We start from the raw sequence: 16,707 nt of genomic DNA on the forward strand, positions 1-16,707 counted from the left end.
ATGAGAACATTAAGCCTTAAAAATTTCAGATTACTCTTACACTAGAATCAATTTCTGCCCTCATATTTTACCTATTTCTATCAGTAATGACAAAATAGAGTGATTTTTAATAACGGTATTAGACACCATAAGAAGCGAATTACTTTAAAGGACCCCCCAAACCAAATCCTTTGGCACCAGCAAACAATTAAATCAAACTTATGCCTCCAAAATTATTTTTTCGTATATTACTCCAGGGCCATAAAGATCTCTGCAAATAAGGCAGATTTTGCATCTATCTATCACTTCTGTAAGGATTACTAAGTAAATGTGTATTCTGCACTTGATGTGCTGTGAGGTGGAAATCCTAGAAAAACATACAGACCTTCCTGAAAATCAGGGTATCAAAGAAGCTTAATACAGATAAGAGAGAAGTTGCTGTAGACAGTACACAAGCTTGTGTGAGAGAACTGCTGACTGGGAGAAGAGTGAGATTTCTAAACCTGACAGAAACATGATTCTGGATTTTGCATAAAAATTTCCTCCAGATTCCTGTGATTTTGTGATTCTGTGATTTCTTTTACCCTTAACAAAGTAACTAGACAGGGCACGAATATGTCAAAAAACACTTCTTCTGACCTAGAGACCCCTAGGGGCTCCTGAGAGGTGTTTTAAAAGATTTTATTCCAATTTCAGTCTCATGAGAAGGGTGAGACAGTACAGATGTTACAATGCATGCCATTGAAGTCAGAAGACAAATTATTTCCTAATTACAATACATCATAAGTGTATTTTAGCCTATCAGCTTTTGTTACACAATGCTGCCAATGCTTCTAAGCCAATAATCTATTAAAATACCCCAAGTGAGTCTTACTACAATACAACTTTCATAGTTCTATTTCTCCAAAACATCTAGTCTATTTGCAAGGTCATAATTTGAAACCTGTTTCTAGTTCAATTTCTCTCTCAACAATGTCTGTCCTATTCCATGGCCTTTCTTAGTCAACACACTTTATCACAAGGTTTGCATACAGATGCACAATATGTGAGCCTTCTGTCAGGCTTTGAGAACTCTCTACTAAACCATTTCCCACACTAGATTCTTGCTTTTACAGTTCTGTTTTCTTTTGGGTGAAAAATCCATCCCAATTGCAATAAAGCAGTCTGCACATTAGTTCGGCAAGAAATTATTTTAAAATGTAATTAGAATCATGTATCATCAGCTTCCACAGAAAGCAGTGAAGTTATTTCTTTAGGTATTACTTCAGGAATTTACACTAGAAACACAGGAAAGACCAATCTCAATATTTTCATCTATTAGAACTTTCACAGTTCTAATGTGATCAGAGTGACCAAATACATGTGCTTCACACAAAGACAAAATTTTCAGTTACTTACTGCTATGCTTCCCTCGGGGAGCTTTGCTGGTTGCACTTTATATGGCATGCTCTTAACTTCAAAGGAAACATTGGAAGAAAGACTATAGAGATAATTCTTTCTCTGAAATGATAGAAAAAAAGAAATTATTAAAACCCATGTTTATATTTAAAAGCATTAGAAAGGTAAGCAGACAAAACTCCAGAGCACTGATCTCGTAATTCAAAGATGGTTTCTTTTGGTTAACAGTGCAGGAATATTGAGACCTGTATGTGTCCATGAGATAAATACAGCATAAAGCTGCAATACAAAGGACACATGTTCAAAATGGGGAAGAAGGGTTATATGCAGAAGATACATACAGTTGTTTCTCATATTTCTCTCTGAAATAGTTGAGTTAGAAGCATGGGCAAAGCTTATGGGGTGTCTATGTTTTCAACCCTCACCTCTGCTGATCAAGCTCAACAACCAACATGGGTATATTGAGAACACTTACAGGCTTATGTTGAGACCAGGTTGGTAGAGCTTCCTGATAACATCAAATAAATACCTATGCCTTCCCACCAAACAACAGAAGGAACAACCATCGTTGAACATCACTTACACAGAATCACAGAATAGTCTGAGTTGGAAGGGCCCTCTGGAGATCAGCTAGTCCAACTCCTCTGCCAAGGTAGACTCTCCTAGATGAAGCTACACTTAGAATGTGATTGATTTCCTATTGCAGTAGAGCTGAAAAATCCTACTCACCTTGCTTGTTTACTAAGATGTGTCAATGTGAGAGGAATGTACAGCAGCCATTGTTTAACTGGCCACCTAGTAAAATATTTATATAGCTGTCATTAAGCATTTCAACAAACCCACAGTTGTGCAGATAAAACATACAATTGATTTTCTCAGTGACACTACAAGCAACTCCTCTTGCATATCCCTTCCCATGTAAATCGGGTAGTGCATGGATCTCCTTTGAGAGTGCTTCAATCTTCTCTGAGAAGCATTAGATTGTTAAATGCTAATATGGTCAATGGAATCCAGAAGGCTAGGAGCTATGACTCTTATATCCTTTTTCGATATTATTATTATTATCCTATTTTTGCTACCTGTCTTAATCCCTTATGGAATATGATGATCAGATTTCAACACAATATTTGGCTGGTGATTTACAGAAAGACAGAGCCTTGTAAGTAAATCAGCCTTTCCTTTTGTCACTAGCTTCTTTCGGTCCAGCATATTTGGAATATCGTCACTTCCTAAATCCTCTTCTGCAAAACCTTCTCCTGACTTCTATTTCCCACACATTTAAGAGTTCTTCTTCACTGACAAGATTTGGTTCTTGTGTGATTGTTCAGCATCTTTTCCTCAGTCTTTCCCTGTCGTTTCCTGTTGGATCAAAGGCATAAACCCTCTCAAAGAACTGCTTTTTCTCTTTCAGCTGTTATGTGGAGCAAAGACTGAGGTAAGAAGACCTCGTGATAGTCTGGGCTACTGTTTCTTTCCTTCATTGATGGAGAAAGGTTTGTTTGTGAAAATGACCTGAAATAAGCATAATATAAGCCTGGGAGCCAACTTGTATGCATTTGAATGACCATGGCCCAAATCAAGGTTTTCACAGAACTGCTGTGGTTGGAGAGCATATTTGGAGTTTGTTTGCCCTAAGCACAGGAACAGTAGAATCAACTAGAGCAGTATGCTCAAGACCATGTCCAGTTAGGGTTTGATTATCTCTAAGAAAGGAAACTCCACAATCTCAAGAAGCAACCTTGTTGAAAAAATTCCAGTTTTCTACTACCCTCCAAGTAAAAAAGGGGGCTTTTCTATGTTTAAATGGAATTTCCTGTATTTCAATTTGTGCTTCGTCCCTGTCCTTGATACTGAGGAGACCCTGCAGTGTGCTCTTTACTCCCTCCAATCAGATGTTTACACATGCTGATGAGATCCCTCCTGAGCTTTCTCTTCTCCAGACGGAACATTTCCATCTCTCTCAGTCTCTCCTGGTATATCGAATGCTCCAAGTCCTTAATAATCATTGTGGCTTTTAGCTGGACTTGCTCCAGTATGTCCATGACTCGCTTGTCTCAGCGAGGCCAGGACTGAACTCCAGATCTGTTTCATCAGTGCCGAGTACAGAGGAAGAATCAACTCCCTTGGCCTGCTGGCAACGCTCTTCCTAATGCAGCCAAAGGTTGCTGACTTTCTTTTCTGCAAGGGCACACACAGTGGGGTCATGTTCAACTTTGCATCCCACAGGACTCCAAGATCCATTGCTAGAACACTGCCTTCCGGTTGGTTGCTTGGAATAATCCCATGTACTGGTGCATAGGATTATTCCTCTTGTACAACACTTTGCATTCCCTTTGTCACACTTCATGATATTCCTGCCAACTCACTTCTCCAGCCTGTTCAGGTTCCTCTGAAGGGCAGTACAAACAACTGATGTATCAATCACTACTTCCACTTCACTACCATCTACAAATTATCAGGCTATCCGGTTGGTAAGCATGATATCCCTTTTGTAAATCCATGCTGACAGCTTCCAATCATCTTCCTGTCCTTTAGATGTTTGCAAATGGTTTTCACGTTTTTTTCTCCATCTTCTCCATCTTCTCTTCTCAAGGAACGAAATAAGGCTGACTGGGCTATAGTTCTCTGAATCCTCCTTGAAGACAGGTCTTACCATTTGCTTTCTTGCAGTTTTCAGGAACTCTCTCCAATCACTATGAACTTTTAAAGATAATTGAGAAAGGTCTCACATTCTCATTGCCCTTCCCTCAGGACTTGTACATGTATTCTGTCAGGTTCCTTGGACTTTTGTGTGTTGGATTTGTTTAAATGTTCCCCTATCCTGATTATCTCTCTGTTGAAGATAATGTTCATTGCTGCAAGTTTCATCTCTGGTTGCAGAGACCTTGGATTACTGTATGCAGATTTTCCCAGTGAACTAGTGCTGGTGAGCTTCTACTTTCCCAACTCTGTCCCTGCATTCTCAGACACTCTCTCCATTCCTTATCCAACCCCTGCACTGGGTCAACTGACTCTGCTTCCACCCCTTTTATGTTTCACAGAATCACAGAATCATAAAGACTGCAAAAGACCTTCAAGATGATTGAGTCCAGCCTTTCACCATCTTTGTATGTCTGGGTTGTACCAAGATGGAAAAACCACCTTTGTTAGGATGGACATTTCTCGAACCTAAAGGATGACGATCCTGGATAATCAGTAGTTCTTCTGGACTTCTCTTTTTTCCAGGATCACCTCCCATGGACTTCCAAACAGATCCCTCTAAAGAGTGTTCTTCTGAGCTCCAGGGTTGTAGTTCTGGTATTTCCCTTGTCCATTCAGCCTCCTTTTAAAAAAAATAATTTTCTCTGCAAGTATGTGAGGGTGATAAAAAGTCAGCACATTTATTGCCTTCTGGAACTCATTTGGCTATGCCATAATTTTGTTCTTTTAAAATATTGAGAGCAGATGAATGGTTATTAACAGAAAATTCAACCTCTCCTTGGGGCTTATACTAGGAAAGAGGAATACTAAATAATCTGTCTCAAACAACTACACAGGGATAGTCAAATCAGCTGCTTAACAGAGATAGCATCAAATGAAAGGGAACTATCAGTATCTATCTAGTTCTGTCAATACTGTTTAAAATGAAAAATTAGATTTGGTAAATAAGTAGTTTTATACACTTTCATGGTGCTGGTCATCTATGAGGTACTCTTCAGAAAAAGAACTTTTCCTTATCATGTTAATTATTTTTTATTCGCAGACACAAGATATTCTTCATATTTTATTCTTCAGCACTAGATTCCTCTGCACACCAAATCTCAGCATGTTTCTGTGGCTGTGCATTCAGAAAAAAGCCTTATATTTTCAATCCTAAGCAATTCATGTTAAGCAGGATTCTGGATATTATTATACTATTTATAAATGTAATCTGTAATGGAGAGAGCAGAATATGTTGTATTTTTGAAGAAGTAGACTTTAGACATTCAGAGGACTGGCTAAGGTACAGTAAAGGCATTAACTCTCTTGAAACCTCCTATAAAGGAAACAGCAGTAATGGAAAAATAAAGCCTTTCACCTACTATACATGGCTTATTTCATTTTCAGCTTATATCAGCAACAAGAACATCCAAGGAGGGTACTTCCTGAGGATTAATGCTTGGCTTGGGTTAATAAGCTTGGGTTGTAACCACAGCTAACAACTCGCCTCAACCCTTGATTAGGCTCCTGGAAATGCTGGAATACAGGAATGGAGACCATAAAAGACTAGAATATTTTCCTGCATTCACAGAATTATGTGTTTGTGGCAAAAGACTTGTAAACAATGACTGTGGTCAACATTGGTTGCAAACAGGATTCTTACTTGTGCTAACGCCTTTGAGATACAAGCAGCTGTCTTTCCTACAGCCTTTTTTATAATTCTCAAGCCAACTGTAAGAAACAACATTTCTTTACCATATCATTTTTTAAATAGCGTATGTTTAAATATTCAGTATTTACTGGAAGCTGCAGGACTTGTGGTTTGAAATTCAAGCTGAGGACTTAAGTCATGGCTCAGAGGAAGGAGAAGAAAGAATCTGGTATTTGTGCCAGTGTTTAATGACCAACAGTAGAGAGCCCAGCCCTAACTACCCTGGCCTTTTGTGGTTCCCCTTGTGTTAGAACAAGCAGAACTGGATATTGTGCTTGTTGCTGAGACAGTAGTTTGCAATATTCTGGGAAGCAGGCAAAAGATGGCCATTCCCTGTGTCATTTGGGTGACAGATCCTGATTATGTATTTATTAAAGCTTCTCTCTCTATGTGCTTTCATTTTACAAATAGATTTTTTAACTGAAGCCTTTGTTTTCTTTAAAAGTTGCAAGACAACAAAGCAGTCAGAAATGAAGGAAAGTGTTCCCAATAAATATTCAGGGCAGTGTTTTACTATGGACAATTGAGACTGGAATAATGTGAGAAATGATGGAAAATCTTTGACAGCGTGAAAGACAGTTCTCCAGGCTCCAGTGGAATGCTGGTGCTTTCTGCGTGAAGCTCAAGTGCAGACCTGCTGACCCCCTCAAAGAATCTCTAAGGCATATGGGCATCCTGGTCAGAGAGCACACTGAAATGCAGGGACAAATCTGGATCCCAGGGAGCTAGATTGAGGATAGGAGGAACAAAATCTTCAGCAGCTTAAAGACTGGCAGATCTTTGCTGTTCTGCAGGTTTCAAGAGTTCAGCTACTGGAGAGAGTCTCCAGAATGACTTTGCTCCACTGCCTCTATGGAGAATTGTTCAGGCTCTTGGAAATTCTTTTTTTTTTCTGCTGAGATGTAGTCCAGTAAAGTCTCCCTAGCTGAAATGCATATACTTCCCCAATGGCAAGCTGCATGTTGTGGCGGTATTTTCAACCCAAGAATTTATGACTTTTGCACATAGACTTCAGTGCTGTTGTAGCAATATTGACACTGGTTGATTAAAATTTGTTTCCTTTTGTGTCTGCTGAGGTCTGGCACAATTTAAAGACAGGATGGTAAGAAATACTTTTTAAATACATGCTCTGGGAATTCATTAGCTTGCTTTCTTTGACCAATACCTCCCAAAACCTGAACTGCTGCCAATAGAGTAACTTACGTAAATGCTGAGAGTAGAGCTCATACAACTACTTCTCAATAATTTAAAATGTACATGTGACTCTGTACACATGGTAAAAAAGTATTTGTGCTATTTGTAGCAAGAGGATATGTCCACACATGTATAGCTGTGACCGAAGACAATACTCTAAAAATCAACACATCATTCTCTTTATCTGTGTTGACTTCTTCTTACACTTCACATATTGTATTTTTTACATCCATTTTAACAGCCTATTTTAAGCTATAGTAGAGGCAGCTATTTTGATGTGATTCTAGAAGACTTCAATATATAGATTACAATGGTCATCAATCTAAGATGTTTATTTCTTCATATACCTAACATTACCTATACTGTAGCACATCTAGGAAGAGTCTTATGTTCTGCTCTTGTTAACATTGAAAATATTTTAAATACAAATGACTGAAAACAAAGCTAACCCACACCCAAAAGACCTCCCAGTTAGTTCAGCCCCATTCAAATTCTTCTTTCTTTCTAGCCTTCATTTCACACAAAAAAAATAAATCCAGTAAAATATAGATTTTTTGGCCACAACCAAAGTTTTAGTTTTTACTTATTTTGTTTTTTCAAATAACAACAATGTTTTGATGCAACTGAAAATTTTGTTGATGACTTCCTCCTTTTGTTATTATATATGTCTTGAAGGGCAGTGCATCAAATTTTTGGCATTTAATTCTCAGTCTGAATTAAAAGAATCTAAACTTCCATATATGGCTTATATATGGCAATGAATGAGGGCACAAGATTTCTTTCTCACTTATTTTTCTGTTTCCCCTCTTCCACCCACACACAGGGAATTTAGGTTGGCTGCAGAATTATTCTTTGAAAATACTAAGCAATCTTCCCTTCACAGATGTTTTTCAATGGACACAGCAAGAGGTTCTGTACTGGAGGATGCTGGGGATAGAAATTTCTGTTCCTTGGGGGAGTATTCCACTTACGGATCAAATAATTGCTTCCATAGTAAGATAGGAAGAAAAGTGAACAAATAAAAGACCTTATGCAAGAGGATCTCTCACCTGTCTCACATCACGTCCACCTCTATTCTGAGCTCCAAGCCTCTGCCAACACACATGTGCTGCCCCACTACACAGGCTATCTGCATTCTTCCTCTCATGGCCTTTGTGTAGCTGAACTGAACCCTTACCACAAAAGCATTACCTGGCCTAGAGGACTTCTACCACACTAAAGAGGCTCTGAGTTCACCAGTAATAAAATACAGGGATTCTCAACAAATGTTCTCATTAGAATATGCACTCTAACAGAGGTGACAGCTCCAGGTTCCAGGCAATGAAGGCAAAGGTGGATGCCAGGACTGGGAGAGCTTGTAGTTGATGGTCCAAACTAACAAGGTATTACATCATAGTTTTCCTCATTTTCTATACCCTTCCAGACCTCTCAATTTCTTTTTATATCCTTGGTGTAGCTTCAGCAGAAGAGAACACCATCATTTTATAAAGCAGGGATGTGGAGTCTCTCAAGCTGAGTTTGAATTGAATTTGTGTCTTCTAGTCCTGAATTCTGTAATCATTGGACTGCCAGCTCTTGCTTCTCGCAATTAATATGGAATAAACCAAATCCTCTTAAAGTCTTTCAACAAATTCTATCGGTACATTCTAAACCATTTTTGGATTTTGTGTTCAGAGAGGGTGGACATATTCCCACTAAATCCTGATTTGGATGCCTATCCTCCTGATAGGGAATAGCCCTCATGCACCAAGCTGATGGTTAATGTAAATCACTTTGTCTAAGGTACCTCATTTTCTCCATGTGCTAAACAGAGAGATTAGGTATTTAGTTTTAGGTTTTGGACACCAGTCTGGCAGTTAAGATATGAGTGTTGCAGCACACATCACCGTTATTATGTCAAGCATATATTTCTCTTTTTAGGCATCTAAAAAGAAACAGGATCAGTGCACATTCAGAAACATTGAAATAATGAGTATTTAACAGAGAACCCAAACTATGACTTTGGGTATCAAGAGAGCACCCAAATGAAGCTTCTCTTGCTTTTTAACTTTTTCTGATTAAAACTAGAATTTTCTCCCTTCTAACTATTAAAGTTCATGCCATCAGGAGTGCAAAATTCACATATCTGGAGCTGTCAAAAAGTCAAGAGAGAAACAGTACAATTACATTCAGTAACATTAAAAGAAAATACAATAAAATTCAGACTTCTTGGAAACCTCACACACCCTCTGTTTTTTTTTTTTTACATTACTGCCTCCCCTAACTCTCCCAGAAGGAGACTTGTATCATTAGAAATTTTAAGTACAGGATGAAATAGTAGCTAAGAATCTGCTGAGTTCCATATCCCACAATGCTGTAAGTTCCAAAGAGCTTGGAGCCTGAAGGTTGCCACAAATCAGACAGATTATACAGATTCATCACTTAGAAATGCATTTTCAAAACAGATGTTTTACTAGACAACTCCTGAGTCTTATATTAAAAATTAGTCATCCATTCAAAGAATACTGGACCAGACCCCCTTGGGTCTCCCTCAGATGACTCAGAAATATGATTAGACAAATGGGAACATAATGGAGCCCCACCAGAACACAGTGTAACATAACCATGTAAGGTTGTTTCTGTATTGAATGAATCAGGCTATTATTTGCCTGATCAGCAAGTCTGAATCCAAAAGTCAGCTTTACTAGAGGGTTCATATTTACAGCCAGACTTTGAAGTTAATCCAAAAAAGTATTTGATTCTTCTTTGCCTTTGCACAGTGTCTGTCTCTATCTTTGTTGGCTGGTTGGGAAATTTGGGCTGCTTTATTTATTCAAACATGTCTAATCACTGCACGTCATTTAACTGTTATTTGTTGTGGGAGTTTGGGTTTTAAGGTGACAGGTTACAACTGTCAAGAGACAAAACGGTCAGCTGTTGTCAGTTAAAGTAAGTGGAAGAGGAAGGAGTCACTCACTACATGACAGGTCTTTTGTGGCAACAAAATACAGATGTTGGCCCATATAACTTCGATGAAAAATATTAATTATTTCATTCTAGCATAAATCAATCACTTTCAATATAATCCTTCTCAGGTTTGCGTTAGCATGACTATATGAAGAAAATACATCACGACATTGTGTTCTCAGCTTTAACGAGCACAAACAATTTCTTATGCAAATCATCTTGTCTTCATTGAGATTATAATACGGTTGAGGAATGTTGTATGTCACCATTATTCTGATTTCTTTGGCATATGAAAACTTTTACATTAACTGAATGTGCAAAAGAAGTTGCAATGCTTCTCTAGAGATTTTTACCCTAAGTTTCTTTACAAAAGCATGACAGTGAGGTTTGGTCTGGCCCTTGAACAGTCCTTCCTGGTTCACAATCATCTCATCCTGATTATTTTGACTCCATTTTAATCCTAAATTTGAATCTTCAGATTTCAGCCTATTTAACAACAGTTACAGACTTACTAAGAGCAGATTATGCCCTTTTAAGGAAACTAATTATGTTCTACAGTCTTTTATGGTGATGGCTGTACAACTGTTAATTTTAAAAGGGGCTGTGAAAAAGGGAACTATTTTGAGATGAGTGGATGGAAGACAACCAGACCCTAGGACACTATATACTTTTTTCAAGTTTGCATGTGAAACTGGGATCATGTTATTCTGGCAGCAAATTAGACATAAATGGGGGGGATGCAACAGTTCTCTGGGAACTACCTTTTTTGCTTTGAGTGGAGTTTTTCTGATTCTTAAAAAGTCTTGCAAGTTGCCATTCGAAGGACACAGAAATGTTTACAGGCGAAAGGTAAAATCACAATCCATAAAAAGTCTTGTTTGATAGCAAAGGTATGTAAGGCCAGTGGAGTAAGCAGAAGATGTTCTGGAAGGAATATTTCCCATGAGGTCTTTCCACCCACTGAATCTACAGAATGGCTCACCCTTGTCCCTGCCCACAAGCTGATGTAATATTCCATCTCTGCCTGGAGCTCACCGAGTGAAGGGAGGCAAAGCAAGCAGGATTTATTAAGGAGCAAGGAAGAGCTAAAGAGACTGCAGCACTGGCATTGCCTGGTGTGTTTGCACACACCCATGTCCCACGGCCCAGCTTTGACCCTTCTCCCCATCCAGATCAGACAGAGAGAAGATGTTTCAAATAATGCGTCCTCTAAAGATACCTTTCTGTCTTGTTACTGTCTAGAGTTAGCAACCAGCTTTGGCACCTAACTTCCATATTACTAAAATTACATAAAATAAATTCCACTGGTCTGGCATTAAACATGCCACGGAATTTCACGCAGTTGTACTTGTTCTGAACCTAAGTCAGGCTAACTAGGGTTACACCTCAGAAAAAGATTATGTTTTTACCAAGAGTCACCAAAAAAAGGAGATTTTGTGTCTTCTGTAACTAGTTTATTTCAATTGTTACACATCTTCTGTCACAGCCAAAAACTCAGAGAAACTGTTTCTCATTAATTTTGTTTAACTTTATTCTCTTACAGATATTCCTAGATAGATACTAACCTAGACTTAGGAAAATCCTAATGAGGCTAATTTCTAATGAATTAGCTGTAAATAGCCTAAAAATTTCATCTAAAGATCCGTGCACAGGATTTTTCATAAGATCTTCTTTTTGGCCCTTACGGAGTTAATTATATTTCACCAGCAGAATTATGAGGAGAAAGACTTGACAGGATCTGGAATAGATCGGGCCCAGTTCCCAGTAAGGAAGGGAGCTTTATCTTTCGCTTGGTGAAGAAAATGATGAAAATCCTGTGTTATTGCTTGCCCATTGCACTGCTCAAAATTGTCTCATATTATTCCAGTCAAGGATAGTATCTCTGCCTCTCTGCCTGTCTCTGTGTGTTAGGAACAGAGAACCAGTGCAGTGAAGTTCTTACTTGAACTTAACAGGGACTAGACTGTGCCAGCTTGTCCAGCAGTCTCTTAATGGAATTGCAAACTGAAATAAAATTCCCATTCTATTTCCCGATAGATATGTTTTTTTCTATAGCTGTACAGATGCTTACATACTGGTATTTTCTCTCCTTTGCAAAAACTTGCACCAGACGATGTCCATTCCAGTTCCCAGATTTGAAAGGACAGAGGCATCCAACCTGTCATGCTTTTGGGCTTAAATTTGTGCCAGACCTTGCCTTTTTTTATTGCACTAGCAGATGACTGCCCAGCAAGCATAAATGAGGTACATCCAGTATAGAGTATTTACACATATCTAGCATTTGTTAAATATGCTTCGTCTTAAAAGCATTTTATTTGTGTTAATGGAGCTGAAGAAAGGATATGAAAGTCTCTTGGGATTGATTGTCCATAGAAAGAAAATGCACTGACACATCAGGAATTAACTCAGCTAGTCTCTGAAAGGGTGTTCTTTGTTACTGAGCAAGACAGAAATCTTTTTTCTTCAAGCAAGGCCAGATAGTGAGGACAGAACTTAAGTGCTCTTCAGTCATCCTGGAATATAACAGCTTTTGGAGAAGAAACACTGAATGTGACATGGCGTCCTGACAGATATGTAGAAAAACCTTTCAAGTCATCCTTCCAAGTAACCACTGCCATAGTTCTGTACACTAAGAGAGACCAATGGCCTCCCAAAAGTTTGCACCCATTATGGATTTGGAGCAAAGATGGTTAGCTACTGAGCTAGTATTCAACTTTCTGGAAATATTATCCTATCTGCTCTCATTTTCCAGGAAGGCAAATGAGGATGAATTTCTTTTGACTACTTTCATATTTGAGGGAATGAAGAAATTAACTTAAAGGTGTGAGAAGCTTAATTTAAAGCTGTAAACTGAAGATCCTCAATTCTTCTCTTACCTCAGGTAAGAGGTACCTTGCATATAAAGAATTCTTCTCCCACAGCTATAGGGAACACAGGAAGGTTCTTGCATTCCAGATAGAAAGACTGAGGAATTCTAAATTCCTTGAGAAGGAAGCAGATAATAAATCAGCTTGATCAAGATAGGAGATGCAGGTATTTCTTAATAACAAAAAATGGAATTTTAAATTTCTCAGTGTATTTTCCAGTGTTAAAGGTATGACAACTGCACAGTAAATACAGACACACGACCAGCTGTGAGGTAACAGCTCACAGTAAAATCCCCTTTGCCTTACAAAATCATAGAATAATTTGGGTTGGAAGGGAACTGTAAAAGTCATCTGCCATAAGCCTGGACATCTTCAATTAGTCCAGGCTGCCCAGACCCCTGTCCAACCTGACCTTGAATGTTTCTAGGGGTGGGATATCTGCCACCTCTCTGGGCAACCTGTTCCAGCATTTCACCACCCCCTGTTGCTGTGTGTTATTTGGTTTCATATTGTATTTCACTTTTACATTGGGTTTTATAATGGTTTGTTCTGTACCCCCCTGCTCTCCTAGAAAATGTAATATCGCAAAATTTGTCCCTGCCCTTCCCCCAGACCATCTCACACATTGTTCCCAATCCCCTTCCTGGAATGTAATCCAACCCTATTCCACTCTCATCCCTGATTGGGTATTGGCTTGTCCCTGCGTTTAGCCCCTTCCCTGGATATAAGCCATAGGCTATGCAACCCTCGCTCTCTTGATTCAGGACTCCTGACTGGGGTTGGGGCAGGAACACAGAAGAAAGACTGAATAAAGCCCTGTTTTCACCCTCGGATCAAGTGCAGACCTCCTTCCTTTGCCGTCGACAGGGTCTCGCTCTCTCTGCTAAGCTAAAGGTTCTCGGCTGCCTCCTGGGTTTAGGGACCCTGAGGAAACTCCTTCCAACTGCGGTGTGTCTCTCGAGCTAGCCAGGGTGAGAACGGAGCCGGGAGCTCCATGAGAGAGACAGCCACAACCCTCATTGTGAAAAACTTCTTTCTTGCATCTAATCTAAATAGATCCCGTTTTAATTGAAAACCATTACCCCTTGTTCTATCACAACATGCCCTGCTAAAAGATTTGTTCCCATCTTTCTCAGAAGACCCCTTTGGGTACTGGAAGGTGCTATAAGCTCTTCCTATAACCTTCTCTTCTCCAGGCTGAACAACCCCATCTCTCTCAGCCTTTCCTCACAGAAGTGTTTTATTCTTCCAGTCATCTTTGTGGCCCTCCTCTGTGCCCACCTCAACAGGTCCCTTTATGCGCTGTGAATATAATCCTGAGAGAAGAAGCTGGTAATGCAGAATTTGCAAAGAGAAGTTTTATTTTCTTCCATCGTCTATGCTGTGCCTTCTTTTAGAAGTAAGACAGATTGTCACTACGAGTGTCATGTATCATATGAGCTTGATGCATACTACTCTTCCCTAGATTAATAGAGAATGAATAACAATGAATTTTTAAGATAGACATAGTGTACATGATACACTGTTTGGCTGCAAGAAAAATCTTCCATTGGGAAAGAGGTTTTAAATAGAAAAAATGCCAGTCCAGGAAAGAAGAAAGAAAACCAGAAAAGGAACTTAAAAATAATCTTGGAATCTTCAAGTAGGATTCAGGACATAAATTTGAGAAGGTGTGATAGCAAAAAAAAGAAAAGTAAGCAACATGTAAACAGCCTGGTCAGGAACCAGTGAGATGTTATCTTCAAAGAAAGTAGTAGCAAAAAGTATTTACATTTGCCCCGTTTAATTTAATAATTTTGATTTTTAAATGTCTTTAATTTTTTTTAATTATATGTACATAGAAAGAGATTTTTGTGTGCATTACCTCCAAGAATGTTTGTGCCCAGAGCCGGGACCTGATTTTTACTGCAGCACTCTTTCCTCTTTCCAGCTGTCCCACACTGCATGAAATTAGGACACACTTCACATTTGTACAGTTCTGAGCAAAAAATAAAGGGAAGTCATTTTTATGCTTCGAGAACAAAGTGATTTTCAAATGCTATAAATAAGCAAAAGCAAATCAATTTCTCCTTAAAGAGCTAAATAGTCTGAAATCAGTAATTTCATCTAATAAACATGAGATATCTCATGAGTCATTGTGATGACTCTAAAGCAAAGAGCAGATTCTTTTTGAATCACCAATGAATACAAACACCTACCTATAGTAAAGAAAACAAAAGTAATAATTTTCAACAGTGTCTGCTTTGAAGAACTCTTAAAACATCCAGGCACTTACCAGTCCTTTGAAACGTGCTTTTTCCTCACCTATCAATCATTTTATGATTTCAACACTTTTATTTTCTGTTCTCTATGCATTAAGTTTTTATTTATATTCCTAAATCTTTCCCCATTTCTAACTCTGCTGGTTTTCTCAGATATTTACATCATAGCAGCCAGAACATTTGTTGAGATTCATTAGTTGCTTTACTTGAAACTTATTGTCCGTGAAACATTCCTGATGAGCAGTGATTCTGGCTCATACACAAGGTTGAAGGGAAAAGCCAAGCATTGCAACTCAAAACTACATACTCCTAGAGTCTGCCAGAGGAATGTCACACTAAAGGTTAAAAGCTGACTGGAAGCAACCGAAAGGAATAAGCAGAGTCTCATGGAGTAACCACAGAAATTATGTGGTTGTTTAGGGCATAAAAGGACAAAAGAGCTCATAAAAAATGATTAAATGTTTGTGGAAAAATGAAAAATTTTGTATATACAAATGGGTTTTATCTGAAAAGTTTTGTTTGACTCAGGGGAAGGCTGAGGTTTTAATTGATCCCTATTTTTATAACAAAGCAGAGAATCCCTCCCATGACAGAAGGCCTTGTGACCTCAAAAGCAAAGCTAAGTTTTCACAAGTAAGTATATTCCCTAGTGAGAGTGAGAATGCACTACTAATACCTAATCTTCAGGAAATGAGATGATGATGCATGTAACAGATCTGGAAACACCCTTAAGGAATCCTGTCTCTTTATAGACAGCTTTCCCCACAAATCTCTGTCTTACTGGAGGATAAGCAGAAGCTGTATGATTAATTGCTGCTTTCTATATCTGCCTGAAAATGAAACTGTAAACCCTGCAACTATAACTTTTTTTTTTTTTTAATGAACATTTTAAAGTATCTGTTTATTTGGCTTTAAACATCCTCCAAACAGATTTATTTATTTTGCAGGAAGGAGAAGACTTGTTTTCATTAATCACAGTGGCCAAAAACACACATTAGCAAAATAAATCATTAGTATGCAAAAACCTCTACTTTTTGGCTGAAATTTTAGGACCTGAACACATACTTCTGTTTTTCTTAGTAATGCATTTAGCCTGTAGTGATTTTCAGAACAATGTAACATTGGAACTAATGGAAAAGAAACCAAATGTTTAATCAAAAGTATAAACAGAATAAGAGGTTCTCAGAACATTCTGTCTCTCTGTGAAAACGCTTTGATGAAAATAATTGAAAATTTCTAAAAAGATTTTCAATTTTCAACAAAGAATTGTCTTTGGCCAATCAGTTTTTTTCAGAGCAACATTAATTTTCCATGTATATTTCCAATGTGTCAAATAAAAAAAAATAAATTATGCATCAGCAGTAACTAATGCTGAAGGCACCCAAAACTGGGACACCTCCTAACTAAGCTAATGACACTGCTTTTTTATGCTCACCCTGGAAAAGTCTTGCTATATATCCAGTGGTAGGCCCTGCGCCCAATCCTATCCTAATTTGTGCTGATCAAAAGCATATTTTACTAGAAGACTGTTCATTAAAGTGCCAATTTCATATTACTGAGTACCCCACTAAATATGTTTGATCCATTTACATCAAGCAGCTGAAAATTCTCTGCTTCGTATTTTAAGTTGCAGACGCAGTGCATACTTCAGAACTTTGTTAACCACTTCCAG

The 16,707-nt window shown here is 38.3% G+C and overlaps 1 protein-coding gene across 1 annotated transcript in view; it reads right to left on the minus strand.

Moving 5' to 3' along the window:
• Positions 1 to 16,707, minus strand: part of ITGA8 (integrin subunit alpha 8) — a 116,654-nt gene that overhangs the window by 14,632 nt on the left and 85,315 nt on the right. The window contains exons 27-28 of the mRNA XM_040079462.2: positions 14,639 to 14,752; positions 1,378 to 1,479 (exon numbers count right to left, since the gene is read on the minus strand). Coding sequence (XP_039935396.1) covers positions 1,378 to 1,479; positions 14,639 to 14,752 — 216 coding nt within the window. The remainder of the gene's footprint in view (positions 1 to 1,377; positions 1,480 to 14,638; positions 14,753 to 16,707) is intronic.

The sequence above is a fragment of the Hirundo rustica genome, chromosome 1, assembly GCF_015227805.2.
Source record: "Hirundo rustica isolate bHirRus1 chromosome 1, bHirRus1.pri.v3, whole genome shotgun sequence".
Taxonomy (NCBI): Eukaryota; Metazoa; Chordata; class Aves; order Passeriformes; family Hirundinidae; genus Hirundo; species Hirundo rustica.